This window comes from Branchiostoma belcheri, unplaced genomic scaffold, assembly GCF_001625305.1.
Source record: "Branchiostoma belcheri isolate BF01 breed outbred unplaced genomic scaffold, Haploidv18h27 scaffold119, whole genome shotgun sequence".
Taxonomy (NCBI): domain Eukaryota; kingdom Metazoa; phylum Chordata; class Leptocardii; order Amphioxiformes; family Branchiostomatidae; genus Branchiostoma; species Branchiostoma belcheri.
The window spans coordinates 259,281-281,840 of NW_017802591.1; the positions used below are offsets into that span (position 1 = coordinate 259,281).

The window sequence follows — 22,560 nt, forward strand, 5'->3', positions numbered from 1 at the left end:
CCGGTCCCAAACCCTCTCTCGCCAGTCCACTAATGTAATGTCCATATATATATAATACTCCTCGAAACACGGAATCCATTGTCAATAACAATACACATCTAGCACTCCTCCCAGACAGTCTAACCTTTAAACCTCTACAATCGCCAGATGTTTGTTTTTTTTCACACTGACAGGGTCAGGACAATTGTCAAACGATAGGAATCTGGCATCAGGAAAATTCCGGGCCAAATGTTGTATCCCTGTATACTGGTCTGGCTTCAGTTTCCCTTTATCACTCTTGCTGAGTACCATCTGAACGATGTCCGCGTACTCCAGGCCTGGCCTTCTGAAGGATTTGTATAGTCTGAGTAGGATGTCGTCTCTTGGTAGCTTCTTTCTCAGTGCACACAGCAGGTCAGATGTTTCGTCCAGGTTATTTCAGTGTGCTTGGAATGGGAGAGTGTGTTTATCAGGGTGACAAATAATTGCTTGTAGCAAGCGCCAACTTCAGGGTGGTTCATAGAATTATTGGAGCAGGGGGTCCTGGTAGGTTTTGAGTTGTGATAAACACCACATTGTACTTTTATTACTTTTACTACTCCGATCCCAAACACCGGTCAACATTGGCTAACTCTCCCGTCAACACCCGAATGTTTTAAACATCTTCAAAAATTTTGGCGAGTTTGTCCGTAAATGACCTTACGTTTAGTAATTGTGCACTCTTCGCAGCTGAATGGCTTGAAGTTTTTTCAACTGTGAAAGGAACAGGACAAACTGTTTACGACGCCTGGAGAGCTGGTCCTGGTGCAATAGTCCTCCACAATAAATGTCCAGTGGTAGATCATTGGGAATCGCTTGACATCCTACGGGTAAGTTTCTCCTTTACAAGTATTGCAGTGTATACTCTTGTTTGTTATTTTGTGAGTACTATTGTGGTTGGTTCTGACTTGGAAAAAACCACAACTTTAGGCTTTAAACCGACTACAAATGCTCATACTTTGGCCCCAACAGTTAAATAATGCCCCTTCTCTTTAGTGTCGCATTGGTTTTCCATCTATAAATGCAGTAGTTTGATTACAAGTTATATTATTCTTTTTTTTCTTTAATTTCAACATGCACAAATACAAAACATAGTGGTGACACACTCAAGCAAAAATCTTATACCCACGTCACCACTAGACATAGTTTAAAAATTACAACACAAAACATGGGTATCGTCCAGATAACAAGAGAACAGAGTTTAGCTTTTAAGATATTATAAATGATTACAGAAGTATAAATCAGTTGTAAATCGCTTAGTTTTAGAAGGATATAACTGTGTAATAATGAGTATTTGAGAGTTATGAGTATTTGAGAGTTGACTTTAGATGAAAGTAAAGGTGATTCATTAAGTAGCAGATACCCAATAGGACCATGGGATAGGTTGTTAATATCAAAGAATGGGATATTTAATTGTATAAGTCTGTCGAGGAGGCGAGTGCTTTTGCTTTGGAACCCGAAGCTGCAGACGGACTTGTATCCATTACTAGTTTACGGATGTATAAACACACTATAATTCAAGATGCAGGTTCCGAGCCGAAGGTGCGTTAACAGGGCACAGGTGTACCTTTGCCCTGAACTAGAATATGTTTAACAGCTGGGTGAACAGATTTGACCAAATATGGTTTAAACAAAGGGCCGCTCCACAAGTCCGGTATATATGGCTCTCATAGGATGCATAGGCCTGTTTTCATTTTTTCACCTTGTTGTGTCATCGTTTTTATCAAAAATTCCGAAAATCAACTAATTAAATTCCTTTTGTCATATTTAGTTTGGAATCTGGTCCGTTAGATTGCGCTTAACATTGCACGTTAAACCTTGGAACATCTGTCAGCCTATAGTCAGCAGACGTTGTTCAACTGTCGCGTCCATCTGATCTCCAAGTATATGTTGCAGTTTCATTATGAGTGTCTGTATACATCATGGGCTAACTTAGTTTCAGACATTGAAAGAGGATAACACCCGTAAAGTTTACATCATTCAGGTTTAATATTATTGCTCCAAATTGAGCTCAAATGTACATTGTCTAGGTTTTGCCCACTCTCCCTTCATACGAAATTACAGGACAATTGCCCTTCCAAAAAGAAAATATATATGAAAACGTTTAACGAAAGTGCATGAGAAAAAGGAGGAGGAGATGAGTAAAACAATATAGTTCATCAATACTTGTGTGTGAAATGAAATATTAAGATATTTTATGAATACCTGTGGTATGGAGTGGAAACTAGCAGTATGCAATAAGCCGCACCATTTTTCAGGTGAGGGTTGTGTTGGAGACAAACGCTGGAAATGCAAAGCTGATTTTTGACGGGACAAACACTAACAAGTTCGACTGGTTCTCCAAGCCTCGTCTCTTGTCATCTCCTTGGGGCGATCTCGATGTTGAGCCTCAAAACTTCTTCTCGATCGAAGGAAGCCCAAATTTGGAACGGTAAATATTGAGCCTTAAACATAAATGAACACCGCGTTAAGGCTTTTCTATACCTTGCAAGAAATTTTCCGATTCAAAATATTTTAAGGTGGCCATTAAATTGATTGTGTCACGCGTCTTGCTTTGCTGCAGTTCTTTTTACATCAATCGCAACTGGGATGGTTGCCCCGCTGACGCTGGTTGGATGGTGGTGGCCGACGGCGGTGCGGACGGATTTTGCCCATGGGAGCAAACTCCTGATAATAATGTACCCTACATCCTCTTTTCTAACACTGGAGGCTACGCCAACTTTAACGGTGCGTCCACTACTGAACTTTTTCTACTCATCCCTGTGTCATCAAGACAGGCCACTTCTACCTTGACTTTCCTTGCCTGATGAATTCTGAGTTTGAAATTGTCTTGCGGCAAGAATAAACTAATTTGTGGAAAATAATGACTTTTTAGTTGTCTACACCAAGTTGCTTAAAGGCATCCAGTGCAGTTTTTAGAACTTGCAAACGTGATTTTTCAGAGCCAATATTCTAACCTTTTATCTACATACTGAGTTGAAACCACACTATCCCAATGCATATTGACCCTCATTCCCAAAATTCTGACGGAAAATAGTTACTATACTGAAAGGGCCCTTGGCTGACTTTAAGGATAAAGCCCAGGATATATGGGACTCATCATGGGCTTGTTTCTGCAGTTTTGAATCACATAATATGAAATACTGACTCAAATGTGCTAATGTGTCAATAACACAAGATTGTCGTATTGCTTCAGAAAATTATTTTTCGGTTGATTTTTGCTGGACAAGCTCTGGTTTCTTTCTGTATTAAGGTAGTCATAACATGAGTTTTTGTGGATTTGTGAATTTTCCTATTTTTGGCATGTGGGTAGCTGTGAAAATGGTCCACCTGGATTTTTCAAATCATACTGCAGCGGAGTTTTGCATTTGTCGATTGTATGTATAAAGGATAACTAAAGAAATTGTAAATGGATCTTAATGATATTCGGTAGGCGGCAGCCGTTATAGAAACAAAGTTCAAGATCAAATATGCTTATCGTTTCATATTCCTACGTTGCGTTAATGTAGAGAGTTGTGTCTTTTTGAGGTTTTGTTCTTGTGCAAAATAACTGAAGAAAACGTGGATAATTCTTAATAATGACATTTAGTGCTTGGGTAGGGGCAGGAAAGACGCAGATCAAGTTTAAAAATAAATTTGATATCGGGCCTCTTGGCGGCTGTTTTTGGTACTGTAGTGGATGTTCAAAGTTTGAAGTAAAATTTTCTTGAAGTGTTAGGGTAATGATATTAAAGTAGTCAAAAGCCGTTAGAATTTGGACTATGTAGTGTAATTTTTGGCCTCCTGGCAGCTTTTTTAGGACTGTAGTGGGCGTTTTTGTTATAGACTGATTGCAAATAAGTGCAGAACGGGTGGATTCTGTTCATTGTTTTTTTGTAAGTAGGTGCCTGAGGTAAAGATAAAAATAATGGAATGTATGTTATGCAAAATCTGGACCTTATTTAAATACAAAATAAGTCTTCTTAAATCGTCAAAAATAACCACCACCAAGATAGATACAGAATCCATGACGGAATGTCCCATTAGGACGGTTTAAGCTTAAAGTCTATGGTTTTCTGATAAAGTTCACGTCCCAAAGCTTTTCGGATACTTGTCCCACATGAAATAGAAGCAAATGTCAAGATAGTCCGCAAGACAACACAATAATAATTGTAACAACAGAATAATGCAACCATAGATATACATGTACGAACCCCTTAGCAAGATTTCAGACTGGCGGAATAGATTGAATATTTGAAAAAAATGCTCTTGGTTACGATTATAAAGATATCCAGAGAACTAAAATTGCATAGTCATATTCAAATATATTTGCATATTTATATTCTTCCAAAATTAACATTATAAAACAAAATATCTACACCTGACAAAAGCATGGGATCCAGGAACTCTAGTTTAGACTATTTCCAGTTTTGCTGCGCTGAAATCGCATTGGATGCCTTCATATAAATTGAGGCAAGCAGGTGTGACTTAGCAAAAATTACCTTTCCGATCTTCTATTGAATTGTATCATTTTACTTTATTCAGGAGGGGGTATTGTAGCAGCCGATCGGATGGTCATCTACATCGAAACGGCCGAAAAAGTGCTGTGCTCTTGCCCAGATGGCCAGTCTCTAAGTGAAGATGGAACATCCTGTGTCGGTCTGTCCTACTATTACTTATTAAAATATCAAATTCATAAATTCATAGTCGTAGAATCCAAACAAATAGCTAGATATGCCATTATAAATGAATTTAAAAAGGCTAAGATTGTTATCCGCTCAAAAACACCTACATACATGTTAAAACGAAAATTAACTATGCTCAGCTTTACATACCCATTTCTTTCCTTAATATTATTACGGACTTTTCGGTTTTCGCTTGAGGCGAGTTTTTGGAAAAGTACATTTCAAATTCAAGAGTTTGATAAAGCGGCAATACGATTTCATGATTTTAAGGCATGTTAACTTAGCCAGAGATATTTACATGTTCATACTAACGAGATACGGCTATGCATATGATGAGCTAATTTGCGAAATGAAAAGAGGATTTAAAAAAAAATTCTAGTGTTTTATGTCAGGGATACTCATAAGTTTGGTTACATGAATAGCTTAAAACAGAATGGCAAGGTGTATATGTCTATTATTTTCCAAATTTTCGTCTATATTTCAGTCTTTGATATCTTACCAAGTTTTAAATGCTGTTTAGAGCGTATGATTGTCTCACCCACAACAACCATTAACTTTTTAGGGTTTTAGATATTTAGAAAACGCAGGTTGAAAAAAATCATGTAGGGCTAAGATTTCTAGGAAAGACAGGGTGTTTCTAGTATTCATATTGACTGTGACTTTTAATTCGCAGATATTAACGAGTGCGAGACCAACAATGGTGGCTGTGAGCAGATCTGTACCAACACCATCGGGAGTTTTGAGTGCTCCTGCCGGGACGGTTTTCTTCTTGACGCTGATGGCTTTTCCTGCCTTGGTGAGGAAAGAAAACAAGACCACAAGAACAAGGAGAATAGTCCACTTAGTGCATTAATGCATATTTTAAAAAGTCACTCAAGAAATGACGGTGATACACGTCCTACAAAGGTCTAGTCACCAATCAGATTGGGGGATTGTTATACTAGTACTACATGTTTACAACCCTTAATTTCCTTTTTTAATCCTTTTTTTAAATGTTTATCTACTTATTATTCAAATAAACATCAGTTACGTAGAAGCAAATTCAAAGGCATTACTCAGGAAATGATAGTCTTTCACGTCCTATACAAACCCAGCCTAATTCATGTGTATTGTCTCATAGCAACCCTTAATGTTTTAGTTTTTAAGTGAAAAACATCACCATGTATGGATCAGGTGTAGCTTTAGGAAGTACAAGGTTTTTTTCAATAAGCATGTTGACTGTAACTCTTTTTAATTTGTAGATATAAACGAGTGCGAGACCAACAATGGTGGCTGTGAGCAGATCTGTACCAACACCATCGGGAGTTTTGAGTGCTCCTGCCGTGACGGTTTTTTTCTTGCCGCTGACGGCTTGACCTGTCACAGTAAGACATTGCCGCCGATTAGTGTTATTATTGTTACGGAAAAACTTGGACATGTTAACTGTTATTTTTTTTTTCATTGTGCGTTGAACGCCATACTGAGGAAACGCTCGAGCTTTCAATGTAACAAAAGGTCATAATAGAATAAAAACGACACCAGTGTCATATGGAGTGTTATAAACAGTTCATTTTATAACTAAATGTTTTTTTTTTCTTTTTACTAATGTGATATAAGCGTCGTAGTATGCAGGATTACAGAACTTAAATTGTAACTACCATATGAATAGTAAAACCTTAACTTTGATACCTTTGAAAGAGAAGAGTTTCTGCTCCTGTCTCCTTTTAAAACACATCGAGCATCCTCTCATTATTATAATTCACAACGGGTCTAAAGCTATTTAGCCAGGTTATGCTGTCAGCTGACATTCGGGAGCTCTCTGACCATATTTAGGTCACACCTACATTTCTATACGAACGGAAAGTAACTCAACAGTGTTAAGACCATTTCCCCTCCCTCAAAGGCCACAAGGTCAAAGACAAACTCAATAGAGTTAATACTATTCCCTCCCTCCCTGAGCCTCCCTGCCCTCACAGCACAACTTTGAAGTGTAATTTAAACTTATTGGGTGATTATTTTGACATGGTTATTGTGATGACATATCAGACAACTAGTTAAGCACAAGGTCAAAACTATTGTCTACCATAACCTTCGTGAATAACTTAGTAATAGTGTTATATTGATATAATAAGCACATCTAATATATTGATATCTAGAAATCTAGATTGATAAGCACATCTAGATTTCTATATTTTCTAAACTTTAAGTGTCGGGCGGGACCCTTAGACAAACTCTTTTTAACCAATTTTAGTATGTTTTTATTCGTCAGTAAAACCTTTATAACAACCAATTGATCCCAGAATTATTACCATTGTTATGACAGAGATATCATCTAACATTTTAAAATTTTGGACATAACTTACATGTTAAATCAAAAGTTACATTCATACATACAGGGCTAGCAAAGTGTTGGAAATGTTTTACACTCTGGCCCTGACACAATGTTGTCTACTTTTTATACATGCGTTCAGTAACTAAAAATGTTACTGCAAAAATAGAATTACAAAAATTGAACTCTTGGCTTCTTATGACCTGAAATCTGATCACCATGTTGGAATAAGTGGGTAATACATCGAATTAACTTGTAGGAGACCAGACTACCCGATGATAACAAAGCAGTTACGGCTTGTCTACACTTTTACCTGCTAGCCGGACAGTCAGATCGGCTTGGTTTATCAGCAATATATTAACAAGGCTCCAAGTTCATGTACATGGTAAGACTAGAAAAAAAACACTTGTTTTAAAACATCCAATTTTTGCTTCCACATACTCCACAACATCATAAAGAACAATTCGATAAAATTAATATGTGTCATTTGGTTGGAGCGAGCTTTTTAACAAGTTGATTACACTGACGCTTTCACTATTCAGTTTATTGTTTGTTGTTACCCGACACAAGAGGGCAATATAGAGGTGCTTACAACTTAGTGAAATTCAAATAGAATGTGTGTGGGTAATATCTACATGTAGGTCAAACTACTAGTCTAAACACTAGTCTAAGAGTGTTTTCCTAAGTCCTGGAATAAAGATTGTTCATAAAAACAAACAATACCGGCATCAAATCCAGATAAAAATGGAAGCTGGTACAGCTGGTTTCACCTTTGTAGCTGGCATGTCCTTATATCATCTGCCCTGGGACATGTACTTGAGAAGATGTACCTTTTGGGTGTTTTTCTGAAGTAATGACTTTTGGGCTTCTACTACCCTTGTTGGCCAGCTGTTTTGTTGTGTTCGTTTTAGGTTAAATTAAATATGTCTCAGTCAAGTACTTCTGATTCTGATCGTCTGTTTAAAATGCTGCGTCGAATTCCCCGGTGGCCATGGCTAGCGAACAAGACATCGAGGGTTCTCGGGTTCTGGCGGTCTTTTCTAGACGTCCTTAAAATGCACTGATCAGGATTTTCCCAATTACACCCAGGTAATGCAGCAGAACCTCCCGTTTTTGTATCTTTTGTCCTGAACATGGTCTTGGATTTTTGGTGACAGATAGATTTTCCTGTAAGGAATACGTGGTGTAAGTTTTTCCCCCTAGCAGCTTGTTCTGGAACTGAAGATTAGTTACTGGTAAAAACTTTAAAGCAGATAAGTCAAGAAAGAAACAGCGTAGTTTTATTATTTTTGTGTATAGTTAGCTTATAGAAAGATGTACATAATTAAATGCAAATTATGCAAATCAAGGCTAAATTTGCATAATTAAGTAAGAAATTCTGCGCTTAACATGATAGTACTTTTATACATGTGATGTATGTAATCTATGGCAGGTGAAACATATACAGATACTAATTATGCAAATAATGACCTTATGACCTGCATAATCAATGTAAAAATTTTGTGATTTATTAATGGTGAATGATGGGAATTTTATACCTCGTTACATGTGTAAGTTACTTAAAGGTTGACATCACTATGTATATATTATGTTAATGGTTATTTTCATAATTGATGAGGACATGTTGAAATGAAATGTTGAAATGAAATAATAAGGGATAGGAATTCATTCCTTGGCGTAAAACCTTAACGAGTATCTGAAATAGGCCCATTATGTAACTTCTTCTGCTTTCAAAGAAAATTTGTAATCAATCGAAAGACATGTAATTTTATGGGTTAGTCGTAAATGTTAAGCAATCCAATCGAATTTCTTGGTATTGGGATTATTTTAAAGGAGTGGATGAACCAAGTTAACATGTATTCTGTGACAGAATTGTTTGTCAAGCACTCTCAGGTCATTTGGTTTTCATATTAGTGCACAGGAACCAAAGATTTTTGGTCAAAGATAGCAAAAAAGTCCCATTTACATAATCTTAACCCTATTCAGACCGAGCTTTTGGGCGATGCTCCGACCAAAGCAGGGCGTTTTTTAGGCCCGTCCCCAGTACAATGTAACGTAACAACCACTTAATTTAGGGCCACTAAATTTCAAGAGAATGGTGAAGTAATGGAATGTATACATTACAACTACTTTGTGTCAAAACATATCGTCATATGACGTCACTATGCCGTAATTTATGTGACTTGGGGGGGGGGTAATATCAAAAATTGTTTTTCAGTTAAATTCAGAGGAATACATCCAAACTTAAAAAGTATCTATGAGGGAATATTAACCCTACCTACACCGGGGGGGGGCTTAAGTGCCCGCGCCAAATTTGATTTCACCTAACGTCTGAACGGCCAAACTTGGTGACTTTTCCTAAAATATTGTTGGCAACAATTCTCTATCATTTGAATAAGATAATAAATTTTTTGTGTTGCCATGGCAACGGATTTCTGACAGGAATTTTTTGCTAAATTTAGTACTTTTTGTTTCAACAATAGAATTTTATGGGTTTTATGTCAAGTTACTCATGTTTTCTAATATTAATAACATTCCATATAATTTTATGTAAATTTTATCATTAAATATGGACTCATTAGGACATAGTTCCCAATTCTAGTAATATGGCATTTATTGTGATTCAGCCAATACCCTGATAAACTATCCTCTTTCAGTCTTAATCTTACGAATAACCAAAAAGAAAATAGGCTATATCATTATGTAGCCTCTATAAGCAAACGGATTTTAGAGTCATGGGGGTAACCGGATGTGAACATAAAAGTCTTCCTTAAAAGTCCCTGTCAAGAAGTGATTTTTTTTATCTCTCTAGCATTCTAACCGAAGATGCTTAATGATTGGTATATGACTATCTGCATATGTTCAGCTGAAAAAATCAAGAAAAATCTTGATTTTTTCACCGCTTGGCATATTGAAGTAGCGATCAGATTAGTTGTTGCCGCGTTTAGTGATAAAGGTGTCATAATCATAACCATAGAAAACAGGACCCATAGTTCAAAGATTTCAGCTATTGCCAGACTAACCGTTTCCCTCAATATCTTCCATTTCCATAGCGGTGACCAGGACCGATTGGTGCGTACTTCCAGGTAGGTATCTACACGTGATTTGTAACCTCCACATGAAAGCCCATCTTTAAGCGAATCTTAAAGTATGCATTAAGGTACACGCTAGGGCGAGGGAAGGTAGAGAACATTTGCGTGTGTTTTTAGGTGTGTATTTGTATCTGTATAGCCGGTAACCGCCCTTCGGTGTACCACACCAGCTTTGCAGGTACGCGGCAGCGGCAGCTAGTTATATATAACATATATATTATTATTATTATTATTATATAGTCTTTGCACATTTAACCCTACTTAGACCGGGGGGGGCTAGAAGTGCCCGCGCCGAATTTGATATCACTTAGCGTCTGAACGGCTAGGGCTAGAACGGCCAAACTTGGTGACTTTTCCTAGAATATTGTTGGCAACAATTCTTTATCAATGGAATAAGATACTAATTTTTTGTGGTGCCATGGAAACGGGTTTCTGACAGGCATTTTTTGCTAAATTTAGTAGTTTTTGTTTCAACAATAGAATTTAATGGGTTTTATGTCAAGTTACTCATGGTTTCTAATATTAATAACTTCCCATATAATTTTATGTAAATTCTATCATTAACTATGCATAATTTATGCTAATTTGATGACGTCATTAGCCAAAATCCAAGATGGCGGACCATAAGTACACCTTAATATTCTGTCATAAACACTTTTGGTAAAGTTATCTAGACGGTTTTGGCCAATAAAATGACGTCATATTACGTCATAACGACATAAAAATTGTAGATATGATAAATTTTTACTAGTACACCATCCTTTAAATATTTGGTGGTCATAGGACATACCGCTCACGAGTTCTGGGGGGGGGTCAAATGAGCCTCCCCCCGGTCCCACCAAGCCCAAAAATGCCCGGTCTAGGTAGGGTTGATTACAGGAGTTGTTTTAAGCGTTTTATTGATGATGCGCCAACTGTGCTTAAACATAGGATTTTGTACAGTGTCAGTGTGGTAACAAATTAAGCTTGGTTATTTTGATGGTATCCTTTTGGCGCCCTTAAACTGATGTGAGCGTACGAATGCTAATAGTGTGACAAAAACAAAATTTATTTTGAAATCTAATTGTTCAGGAAGGTTACGTTGAACAGAATACTGTGATTGTTAGTACGTGTAGCGCCAGTGTCTTTAGATATACTTTTTAAGTGCTTTCATCCGGCACATAAATGCACACCCCCACAGAACGTACATCTGTAATGCGTTTGTGGGTATAAAACGAAATGTCTACCTGTTGTATTAATATGAAAGTCACCAAAATATTTTATATTTCATGACGTCTTCGTCTAATCTACATTGGCCTTGACTGAAGGAATACTGTGTCTCAAACGTTGTGGAACTGTTTTTCTTAATCCAAAGCAACACACTTTTCTTTATTTTATCAGAAAAATGTTACCAGGCTGAGCATTGCAGTTTTCAATGTCGATTGCACTACATTTATTTGTCTTTTATTGAACCTATAGCTAGCTCACTAAGTATGCAGTTCTTTGAATTGAACAATTTCAATGTCATGTTTGTTTGACAGGGAGGGGAATTTGCACCTCATGCGGAGATCCACACACACGCATGTTTGACGGGACTCCCTACAATTTCCAAGGCCCGTGCAGATACACGTTCGCCAAGGACTGCGGAGACAGCAGCGACTTTACTGTGGAAGTGCAACACGTACCCGTGGGGCCGCTTGCATCTGTGTCAGTCGTGCGCGAGGTGTTCGTATTAGCATACGGGGAGGAAGTCGGAATTCACCAGGGAAGGGTCGTGACGGTGAGAGACATTATTTCTCCTTTTGTACTGTTTAGGTACAAAAGTAACTACAACTAACCAATGAATACTATATTCCAGCCTTTATGCATTATTTTTTCATAAGTGTATTGATAGCATTGCGATGGGATTTTCTAAACATACATTGTTACTATCCATGATTAAGAATGGTTTCAGACAGCTGGCTTTTTGTGCTACATTGTCCATCCTCTAAAATACATTTTTATCAAAAGGTGAACGGATCCCCGCGCACAGTTTCCTTCTCACTGGCAATGGACAGGATCCTTGTGACGTACTATGGTGTGTGGGTCCATGTGCAGTTGGTAGAGTTCTGTGTGGACATTTACTACGACGGAATTCATTGTGTTAAGGTAGGCGCGTTACTGACAGGGGCGATTCCCCAATCTGATACATATTCATAACATACATTCTAAGTTCTATTTACATCTGTTATATGATTGCAATACATAAATCATGCTATCAATTCAATAAGGTATTCTAGGTAATTTATCTTCTTCCTCTATCACACACAACTGGAAATGTCCTCCTGAACTTCCTAAAGCCACAGTTAGAAGTAGGTTGTTATCAAGATCGGCTGTGGTTGGCTGGTGTTTGGCGAGGGTGGCTTTTATTCTTCTAGGTGTTTAAAACATTCTCGTGTGGAACTAGGGTTCGGTAATTGTTGGCTGGTGTACGTTTGGGACGTGTTGGAAATCAAATTTAACTCAAATTCAACTTAAATTTGATTTGACTCGTACACAAGTGAAGGCGTGGCCTAAATCTATAGCCGGAATGCTCTTGAATTTAGGTCAGGGAAGGTTCTGAATGTGTAATCACGTGAAAGCAGGGTCTTAAGGGGGAGATGATGACGTATTTTGAAATATTGCCACAGGTGACGGTTACACCTTACTACTGGGATAGGATGTGCGGACTGTGTGGTAACTACAACGGCAACATGGGCGATGACAACATAATGTCCGATATGATCACCATCGCTTCAACCTGGAACGAATTCGGGCTTAGCTGGTTGGTCGAAGGCGAAGAGGAGAAGAGGTAGTACTATGTTCTATCGATGGCCTATATCAGAGTTGGACATATGTGTAGTTTAATATTTTCATTAAGGGTCGTTAGACAAAGGTAATGCAGGAAAGTATGGGTCAATGTGGTTTACTCACCAACTCTCTCGAATGGCTTGCCGCTTGGTCAGCCGTTTGGGCAGCATGGTGTTTAGCAAAGGTTTTCCACTTCTGACGATCTTCTGCCAGTCTTGCCATCTGGTGGGCTATTTGACCGGTCCACTCCTTTAACTCCGTTATCACTATAGCATCAAATGCACAATCACTTATGAGGTTCAGAAAGTCACAGAGAGTCACATGCAGGGAAGACAACTGCTTTTATCCAGTTTCGCCGTCCTGAACGTACCTAATCCGGGAATCGAACCTACAAAGTCAGGACTTATAGAAACGTTACTACAAGTGACAGTGCCAGGAAGTCGAAAAGGGGATCATATAGGCAGGAAAAGTGGAGAGACAACATAAAAGAGTGGACGGTGTCGGGCTCACCTATAGCTGAAGCCATGAGAGCGGCGGACAATAGGGTTAAATGAAGGTAAAAAATGAATTACGTGTAACTGTGCTCCTATGAAAGGTGAGATGAGATGTGTCAGTGCCTGGCTAGTTTGAGCTAGATCACCTTCTATTACAAAAGTATTGTCAAACACTGTGATATGACATTTTGTCCACTTCAGTTGCGGAGAAGGAAAAGTCCCCGGACCGTGTGCAGGGGGATTGATGACACTTGTGTCCAATAATGGCAACTGCGGGATGATTACGGACCCTTCAGGCCCGTTTGCCGCCTGTCATGCTGCTGTGCCTCCTGGGGATTTTTTTAATGACTGCACTTTCGATATGTGCGCACTGGGCGGGGACATCGTGGGTCTCTGTGAGAACCTGGAGCACTATGCCCTTGTCTGTAATGACGCAGGCGTGTTCATCACATGGCGGTCTCCAACCCTTTGTCGTAAGTTCCATTTCTTGTTCAATTGATTAACGCAGAAACTTACAGGACACAGTGGCAGCTATAGAAGGTTGCTACTCCACTACTCCACCACTGACAAAGAAGAGTACATACAGGTAAATAATAATGATAAATATAGGTAAATAATAATAATAATGCAACAAGTAACAAAACATCAAATAAAAAAACAGCAAATGGGCGATATAAACCATGACATTAAAAAACGATCAGTGAAAAAGGAGATTAGAAAAAAAAAATAATCTACTGGCTTGAACCCCCCGACGCCAGGTGTAACCTACAGACCTTGGGTTTCTAAAACGCCAGATATCAAGAAGATCGAACTTCTCTTTTAGTTCAGATATAGCGTCAAGCGCACAGGGGGTGGTAGTTACGTTGATGTACACCTGATATGTCCACAGGCGCATTTTGGACAATATTACAATCTTCGAATACTATAAGGTTTTCATTGCTAATGTCGACATGAGCTATTTCTTCCTCCAGGTCTGGAAATGAAGGGTAGTCTACATTTGGGTCGTATAAATTTACAACACAAAAGTTTAAAAGAAAACCTCAATATCTAAGATTATCCACCTTCCAGCTTCATCATTTTTTATCTGATGAACCTAGAAGATGCTGTTTTTGTTCTTATTGCTATGCTTCTTTGATTTTTTGTACTCTCACTCACTCACTCAGCTCCGCATGCCCCTCCAGGGGGCGTAGCGCCTCTGCATACGGCCCTCCAGGTCTGCCTGTCTCTGGCTGCCACCCAGGCGGTGGTGATGTCCAGTCCGGCAGCCTGTAGGTCGGCAGACAGCAGGTCCGTACAAGTGCGTCTCGGTCTCCCTTTAGGGCGGGACCAGGTCGGAGGAGGCGGTTCTCTTACGAGAGAGCCTAGTTAAAGAAGTGGTTCCGCCCTGGCAATGTGGCCGAAGAGACGGAGACGGGCCGAGCGTATCTTACTGGACAGGGGGGCTGGTTGGTCTGCTCTCTCAGGGCGTCGGTGGAGACGTACAGAAATACACCCCCCTGTAAATAATTGTCCAATGTTTATAGACGTATATCAATTCAATACTGAAACGTCTCTTAGTTGCATATGGGGAACTTTAATAAAAAATGTATTGCAGAGCTAGAACTATTTTTCCATTTTTGACAGCAATGGTGTGTCCGCCAAACAGCCATTACACAACGTGCACAAGCCTCTGTCCCGCGACCTGCCAGGATCCTAACCCAGCGTGTATAGGATGTGAAGATACTGAAAGCTGTGAGTGCGATGCAGGTTACGTCATGAGCGGACAGCACTGTGTCCCAATTGAGGAATGTGGCTGCACCGACCCCGGGACCGGTCAATATTACGAGGTCAGTACAATGTCCTTGTGTGTCACATTTGTCTACTGTGTATTACTACATGTAGGTCATTGCTCGAGCCAATCCAATGAAGGCGTAGCTATGTAGTAAGGGTTGAGTAATTTATTGTGAATAGATTCTGAATACTTTTAGTGTGCTTTTATGGTTCCATAGCGGACATGCGCTATGCACTCATTCAAAGTACAGGCATTCAGTAGCAGGTACCATTTTTGTTACATGTATATGTCACGTTGTTTTGTCGCAAAGGTAAGACTAATACGTCAGTTAATGTGCTTTTGTTGATGTTGCATTTTTGGTCTTTAGCTCGGAGAAATCTGGGTTGAGAACGGTCAACGTTGTATTTGCAAGGAAAATAACATCATTGTCTGCAAAGGTAACGTTGCTCATGTACCTCCAACATCTTTGTTTATGTATTACTTTGTAGTCCATATGCATTATTTGTATTTTATGTACATAACGGATTCCGTTTGTTAAGTTGTCCTCACATTTTTGAAAGTGATAGCGTCAGTGTTGTATCATGTCATACAGTGTAAACAATAGAAATGTAACATGATGACAGTCCTTCGGTAGTGTGTTGCAATGGTCTTCATGATTCATGTTAAATAAAACATTGATACCTTAAGCGAAAGAAATGTGTTTTTTAAACCCTTGTCTGCACCTTACATGGGAAGACTGCTTGAAGTTAGCTATTTTATGCATTTAGACGTTTCGCTGATTATGTTTACCGAAGAAAAATATTTTGTTTTGCTCAGTTTCTGCTTCTTCTCCAAAGTAGACGTCTGTCATTATGGTAACTTGTGTAAGATGCCATTATGTTGCAGTTTTATAGCAGGATGTATTTTGACTCATATCACCATATGTATAAATGTGTTTGAGTAAGAAGAAACAGAGCAGATCGTATGCGAAGGTAAATATTACGCATTATATATTTTTGGATTTTTTTCATCGAAAACTTTCTCAATGCAGATTGTTCCTTTGACATTGTCTTTCTACTCGACCGTTCTTCGAGCATTGGACCCTATGCAATGTACTTCGCTGAAAAATACATCGCGTACATCATCATGTGTTTGCGGGGTCTAGATGTTGAGGTAAGTATGACAGAAATCTTGCGGAGCAGTTAAGAACCTGAAACCCAGCTTTCCTTTACAGTGGCTATTGCTCGTACTAGATCAATTCTAAGCTCAAGTATCAAGTGGAGCATTGCTGTAGATGTTTGACAAATTCTATGACAATCAAACTAAACTTTTTTTACAAAAGGTGTTGCTTTTATCAATGTGGTAAAAAAGGTATCCATAATGTAACACATTGATAATTAGTATTAAGTATGTTGTAGAATAGCGTGTATTTTTTGTTGTTGCTTGCAGGTTGGGTTGATTTCTTATGACTGCGAATCGAGGTGGCTAATCTCGCAGGGCCTCTACACCGTGGATACGTCCGGTCTCATCCCCAAAGTTAAGGCTTCTGAGTTTACTGGGGGGGAGAGCCGAACTGGACATTCCATCTACCATTACATCTGCACGGTATGATCATCATTATCCCTTTGTATATGTACACCATCTATCAGGTAGATTGACATGTTGATAGAAAATACCGTAGGAGAAAAATATTTTAAGACTGTTTTCTACATCCAGAACCTGATTCAGAATTTGGGGTCAATGTTTGCATCTTTTTTTTACATATATAAACTGTATTCCCTTCCAGTCTCTTCGGAGGCATGCCCCAATTTCAATTTGTCTTTCCAATTGTTGAGAAAAATATGTCTTGAAACATTTTTGCTAATTTTCAAGAGGCTGATACCAAGTTCCGTGTCACTGTTTTTGTGCACATGTAGCTACTGTAATAGAAAACATTCGGATTGTGTTGTTTTTGAGTCTCCTGAGAGGAGTGCGTTTACTTTACGAATACATCGAGTTTGAATCGTATTTTTAACTGTTGCTTTTTTTCAGGAAAATTCCCGACCCGATATTCCTCGAGTGGCAGTTGTGCTGACCGATGGTGATCCTACAGATGTAAGATTTGCAAAATTGCCATTTGATAAGTCGAGCATCAATTCAGCTACCTACATACCAAAAATCAGGACAATCCGTCAACCGGTTCTTTAGTTATCCTCAACTGAAGATTTTTCAACAAACGCTACTGCAATTCCCGAACAAGCCGATAGTGGGCCCAAACCCATGTCCCAAGAGCTATCTACCATCCAAAATTCATGACCATTGCATGTCCAGATCTTGAGATATCAAAACCCCAAAGTTCTGCTGCAGTACGAAGAAAAGCTGCCAGGGAGCCCAGAGTCAAACCATTTCTAGATCTTGTCAAGACCTACCTACCTACTAAGTTTCATGATAATGCATATAAAGCTTCTTGAGTTATGCTGTTCACAAACAGACACACTCTACTGAAAACATAACCGTCTTGGCGAAGGTAATAATGATCTGCAAAGGAAATATTATGTATTGCCTTTTTACATTTGTTCTTTTTCTTGCCCACTTACAAGGGCAACTTGTATGCAGTCTACTCCGACGAAGCAAGGGCACGGGGCATAGAGTTGTACACTGTGGCAATTTCAAGGAATGACCTGTTCGACTTCAGTGTGCTTGAGTACATCGCGGGTGGTGCAGACCGAGTGTTCGGCCGTTTCAGCTGCTGCGATCTTGCCATCAAGATACTGCGGGATGTGTGCGGTACGTATGGGTCAAAAGACAGAAAAAACAGGGAAGTCCAGAAACGAGCTGTTAGTAGAGAAAACCTCAATCAGTGACGTTTTTCAAACACGTACGTCCAAATTTTCGAAGTCTACTGTACATGATGGAGTGACCTAGTCTCGCGAGAACGATACTAGGTCAAGACTTGTGCAGATCTTCTGGCCTCTAGCTAATCTGTACTTTTGAACTGAGGTAGCATAGTCTGGCCTTATTGTTATGATGGCAGGTGCAGAATCCAGTAGTTCTGGGTTCAGATCCTTGCGATTTTTTTTTACTTTACTCTGGTTTTAAAAAAATACCCATTAGTAAGTTTTCCGTTTGCCCCAACAATTGTTGGGAAGCAGGCTCATGTCTGCAGTGTCATATCCTTAGTGTGTTCGGAAGGATTTACTTTTTTCTCATGTATGCAATGCTGATATCTTCAGGGCGTATTGACATTGTAGACTAGTAAAACAAAAGCAGTACTCCCTGTTCCAAGAGGATCTAAAAGGGCCAAGTACGGGGAGCATGCAATGCACAGAATGTCCAACAGGACAAGAGTTAATTTTCGATATTAAAAAAAATAACCTAACCTATTTTCTATCCCCAAATTTGCACCATGTGTTATTTACCAGAATCTGGAATCACTACAATCATTTTAGCTTCGATCAGGATTTGACAGTGTCTTGCTTTGTCAGGGAAGTATAGATTACAACCTGCATTTTCCCCGTGACGTGAATTTAGACCATTTTTTGCGAAGCTGTCAACGTATTAAGCTGTGAAGACTCCGATAAAATTCAAGTCGTTTTTGTTTCAATGGTCAGCACATTGACCATCAACTTATTGAACACTACAATTGGCAGGGTCCAATACTTCCAATACTCTTATTTCGATCCTTTTCCTAAAATATTATCATTTTTCATAAAGCGCACTTCTCTTTAACTACAGTACCTTAAGGACCCGGCAACGGAGAACGTGGTCTTCAGCGAGTTCATCTTCCTTCCGCCGAAGACAAGAGCAAATGGACATTGCTATCTTTATTCTGAAAGAGATGTATGATTCCTTTCACTTCCAAAATCATTAAAATAAACGTTTTGCAGAAGTTCAGTATTAATTTACTTCAACTGGTCATCAAGACTATGTGTCTCTACCACAACATACATAACACAGACTTTTCTGGCTTGACATAATCTAGTGATACTAAAACATCCCAAGACATTTTAAATGACTTCACAATACCAGAGATATCATACATCACTTTTAGATTACTATTTCATAGATATCTCTTCAATTTTTTTTTGCATTGTTTCAATCCTTTCCACTATGTTATCTCCTGGCATGTTTTCTATAATCGCAACTGTTGTATCTACTTGGCTAAAGTGTTCTCTTTCTTTACATCCTGCGAAGCAATTATTTCTCCACTGAACGACTACAATAGAAAATACAAGCTATTTTGCTTATCCATTCCATTTAGTTGCATGATAGAACAATACACAGCATAGAATCTTCTGCTTGATACATACGTTTCCTGTCTTCAGCAAAATAGTACGACATAGATGCTTTACTACAACCTTTCTATAACGTAAGAATTTAAAATTTCTGCCTGTTGCTAACGTTAGAAGAAAAAACATATTTCCAAATGATGGGAAACTTCCCCCTCAATTTCCTTAACAATGTTAGTATGAAACGCCTTAAGGGATGCGATACAGCCATAGCGAAGTTTATGGTTACCTTTTATCTCAAAGACAAAATTATTGATATAAGAAAAATATTTGAAGAAGGCTGGATCCAAATTGTTAAACACATGATGATTTTAATTATAAAGCTATTCCACGTGAAATTCGTCAAAATTGGTCTCTGATTACCACTGCACTACATGTAAACATTAAACAACATGACAATCGCCTTGTTATCTTTCTCTAAGTCTCTCTATCTATATGTCATGTTGTTTAGTTATATCGCCCTAAACAGGAAACAACCGATGTTTATTTAAAAACGGTTTTACTCGTGGAATAGATGTATTAACTGACATTCAAAGAAAAAAATAATTAGCTATGGTGTTTAATGCTGCTTAATGGGGCAATGGGTTTAAGCTATATTGATACGTTATTCGGAATATTGTTAACCAAGATAATGTCAAGAGAAGCACAGATGCATTTTGCAATTGTTTAACGGGATGAGTCAAAGAGAAATGTTACGAACTCTTCATTAAAAAATCGGATAATCATTGCAGGAATGATAAAACTGCTGTGAAAAAATCACTAAGACCTCGTTCGCCCCACCCCAACCGTTTAAAAGGAAAATGGCAATCCTTCAATGGAACATGTGAAGTCCAATACGTCATTCTTTATGACTATGATTTATATAGCAAATTAAAGCACCATTTCTGTAAAGGCAGCCAGAAAGCGTTGCCATGTTATGTTCTGATCAATTATTATTTTATTTTTTTAAACTGCGATATAAAATTATGTCATGTCAAATTGAGGTTAAAGCGTGCCGTGCGAATACGACGTGTTTCTTAAATATTACATATTTACTTCTCTGCCGATGAAACAACTGTGAAATGTTATCATGCCCAGTAAACCAAACGAAGATATATAAAATGCGTTTGGATAGCTGATAAGTTTTAAATCATTATATCAACATATATCATGCTTGCTTTATCATTTAAGCCACTTAGACAACAAAACGCTTCATTACGTTATAGTATGTATTGCTTAACGCTAGATGACTTGTGCATTGGTGAAATAGTTTCTTTGGCTTTTATGATGTTTGGGCTTAAGTTATCCATAATATCCAATTATTATCATATTGTGAAGAATGCCTCTTGTATTTTTAACTAAATGGTTAACTAATGAAACAGAAATTAAAAACACAGGTGTAATTTGGCAATGAGAAATACAAAAAAATTACGACCAAAGATAAAAGACACAAATAAGGACTTTGTGGCTGAAATGGAACACTGATATGGCTTGAAATGTGCACATGTCAAGTATATAATTCGTCTCTGAATTATGACCCTACAATCGAATGCGACTACTTGAATCATTCTTCACCTTTAACGGCATCCAGTGTAGTTTTTAGGTCTTGGAAACGCAAATTTTCTTTATTGAGCATATTGAGCTAAAACCACACTATCCCAACGTATATTGACCCTCATGGAGCAAAAATTAACAAAAATTCTGACGGAAAATGGTTACTGGAAGGGCTCTGGTCTGATTTTTAAATGCCCAAAGTATAAAATGCTGATTTGAATGTGCGAATGTGAAGTACTAATAACTGTACTATGTGTCAATATCACAAAGATCGCCCTAAAAACATTGGATGCCTTTAACTTAAAAATATCAAAGTTTCACTAGAAAAGGTCGTGCTGTGATGATGAAGACCAAAGTTTCAAATATAGCACTCAAGTAATTAAGTGCAGAATAATAATACCTAATGTGTATAAAATGATTCGTTAGCGACAGTGACAATGATATTCCTGATGATTCCGTGTATTTTGTACACCTCACAACATTTAGAGGTGTAACGTGTAGACGTAATACAATTTCGATCTATAATATACCACCTAGAGCAGTGTATAATGTCAATAGAAATATGGCTTGTCAGTAAAGATCATGGTAAAACAGTTCAACATTTCACAGTGATTTCTGAATCACTCACAGCAGACCTATATAGATAATAAATCGTAAAGCTCAATGGTGGTGTTTTTGTTTTCTTTGTCAATGACTCTTTTCTTCAACGTCCGTCTACTCTAAAATGTTCCGAGCATTTTAAAACATTTTGCTGGCCAGATATGAAACCCTGCAGAAGTTACGCAGTTTATAAGCAGTATCTTATTTTATATTTAAGACTATAATGTACTCATAGTGCAAGAAAATGTCTTATTGCCAACATCCTGTCAAGAAAATGTCCCTGTCAACACGACCGTGCCTGTCCAAAATGCCTGTCAAAAACCCGTTGCCATGGCAACACGAATTATTAATTTATCTCACTGCTATGAAATTGTTGGCAAAATATTTTTTAGGAAAGGTCACCAATTTTGGTAGCCCTAGCACAAGCCGTTCGGACGTTTTCCGACATCAAAGTTGGCGCGGGCACTTTTAGCCCCTCCCCAGTCTAGATAGGGTTAAAAATACGGTTAAAAGCAGTCGATACAATCAGACAATATATGTGGACATTGCTTTGCGTAAGTCATATAATATATCTTCTGTGGTGTCAGTGGTCGAGAAAAGCGTTTCAAACCTGACTCTATTCAAAAGGAAAAAACGTGTGTCAAGATTAGTTTTCTGATTACAATACGTATGTCCAGACTACATTTCTCATTTCAATGTAATAAATTTAAAAAAGCGTGTTCAGGTTAATTTTCTGGTTACAGTACGAGAAAAAAATTACTTTTTTAATTCAAATTACTTTCAGATTACTTTTTAATTACAATATGAGAAACCCAAAAAGTGTGCTCAGATTACTTTTCTGCTTACAGTATGAGAAAAAATGTATACCCAGATTCCTTTTCTGAGTTGATTACAGACCGAGGCCAGCATAGGAAATAGAAACACCCAATACGTCTAGCCTCCTTTTCAGGCGTTCCGATTGGTCATGTAGATCGCACGCATTAAAACCTATGGCCGCCAATCCTAGTATACTATCCATACATTTG

The 22,560-nt window shown here is 38.3% G+C and overlaps 1 protein-coding gene across 2 annotated transcripts in view; it reads left to right on the forward strand.

The window, feature by feature from the left end:
* The window catches only part of LOC109462574, a 53,234-nt gene extending 31,641 nt beyond the window's left edge, over positions 1–21,593 (forward strand). For both annotated transcript variants that reach the window (XM_019759129.1, XM_019759128.1), the window contains exons 10-27: positions 709–848; positions 2,277–2,449; positions 2,582–2,745; positions 4,543–4,656; positions 5,356–5,478; positions 5,924–6,046; positions 10,044–10,076; positions 11,603–11,841; positions 12,072–12,209; positions 12,731–12,891; positions 13,586–13,857; positions 15,008–15,210; positions 15,523–15,592; positions 16,186–16,307; positions 16,584–16,739; positions 17,166–17,228; positions 17,714–17,900; positions 18,849–21,593. In XM_019759129.1, coding sequence (XP_019614688.1) covers positions 709–848; positions 2,277–2,449; positions 2,582–2,745; positions 4,543–4,656; positions 5,356–5,478; positions 5,924–6,046; positions 10,044–10,076; positions 11,603–11,841; positions 12,072–12,209; positions 12,731–12,891; positions 13,586–13,857; positions 15,008–15,210; positions 15,523–15,592; positions 16,186–16,307; positions 16,584–16,739; positions 17,166–17,228; positions 17,714–17,900; positions 18,849–18,856 — 2,489 coding nt within the window. In that variant the 3' untranslated portion in view covers positions 18,857–21,593. The remainder of the gene's footprint in view (positions 1–708; positions 849–2,276; positions 2,450–2,581; positions 2,746–4,542; positions 4,657–5,355; positions 5,479–5,923; positions 6,047–10,043; positions 10,077–11,602; positions 11,842–12,071; positions 12,210–12,730; positions 12,892–13,585; positions 13,858–15,007; positions 15,211–15,522; positions 15,593–16,185; positions 16,308–16,583; positions 16,740–17,165; positions 17,229–17,713; positions 17,901–18,848) is intronic.
* Positions 21,594–22,560: the final 967 nt, after the last annotated feature.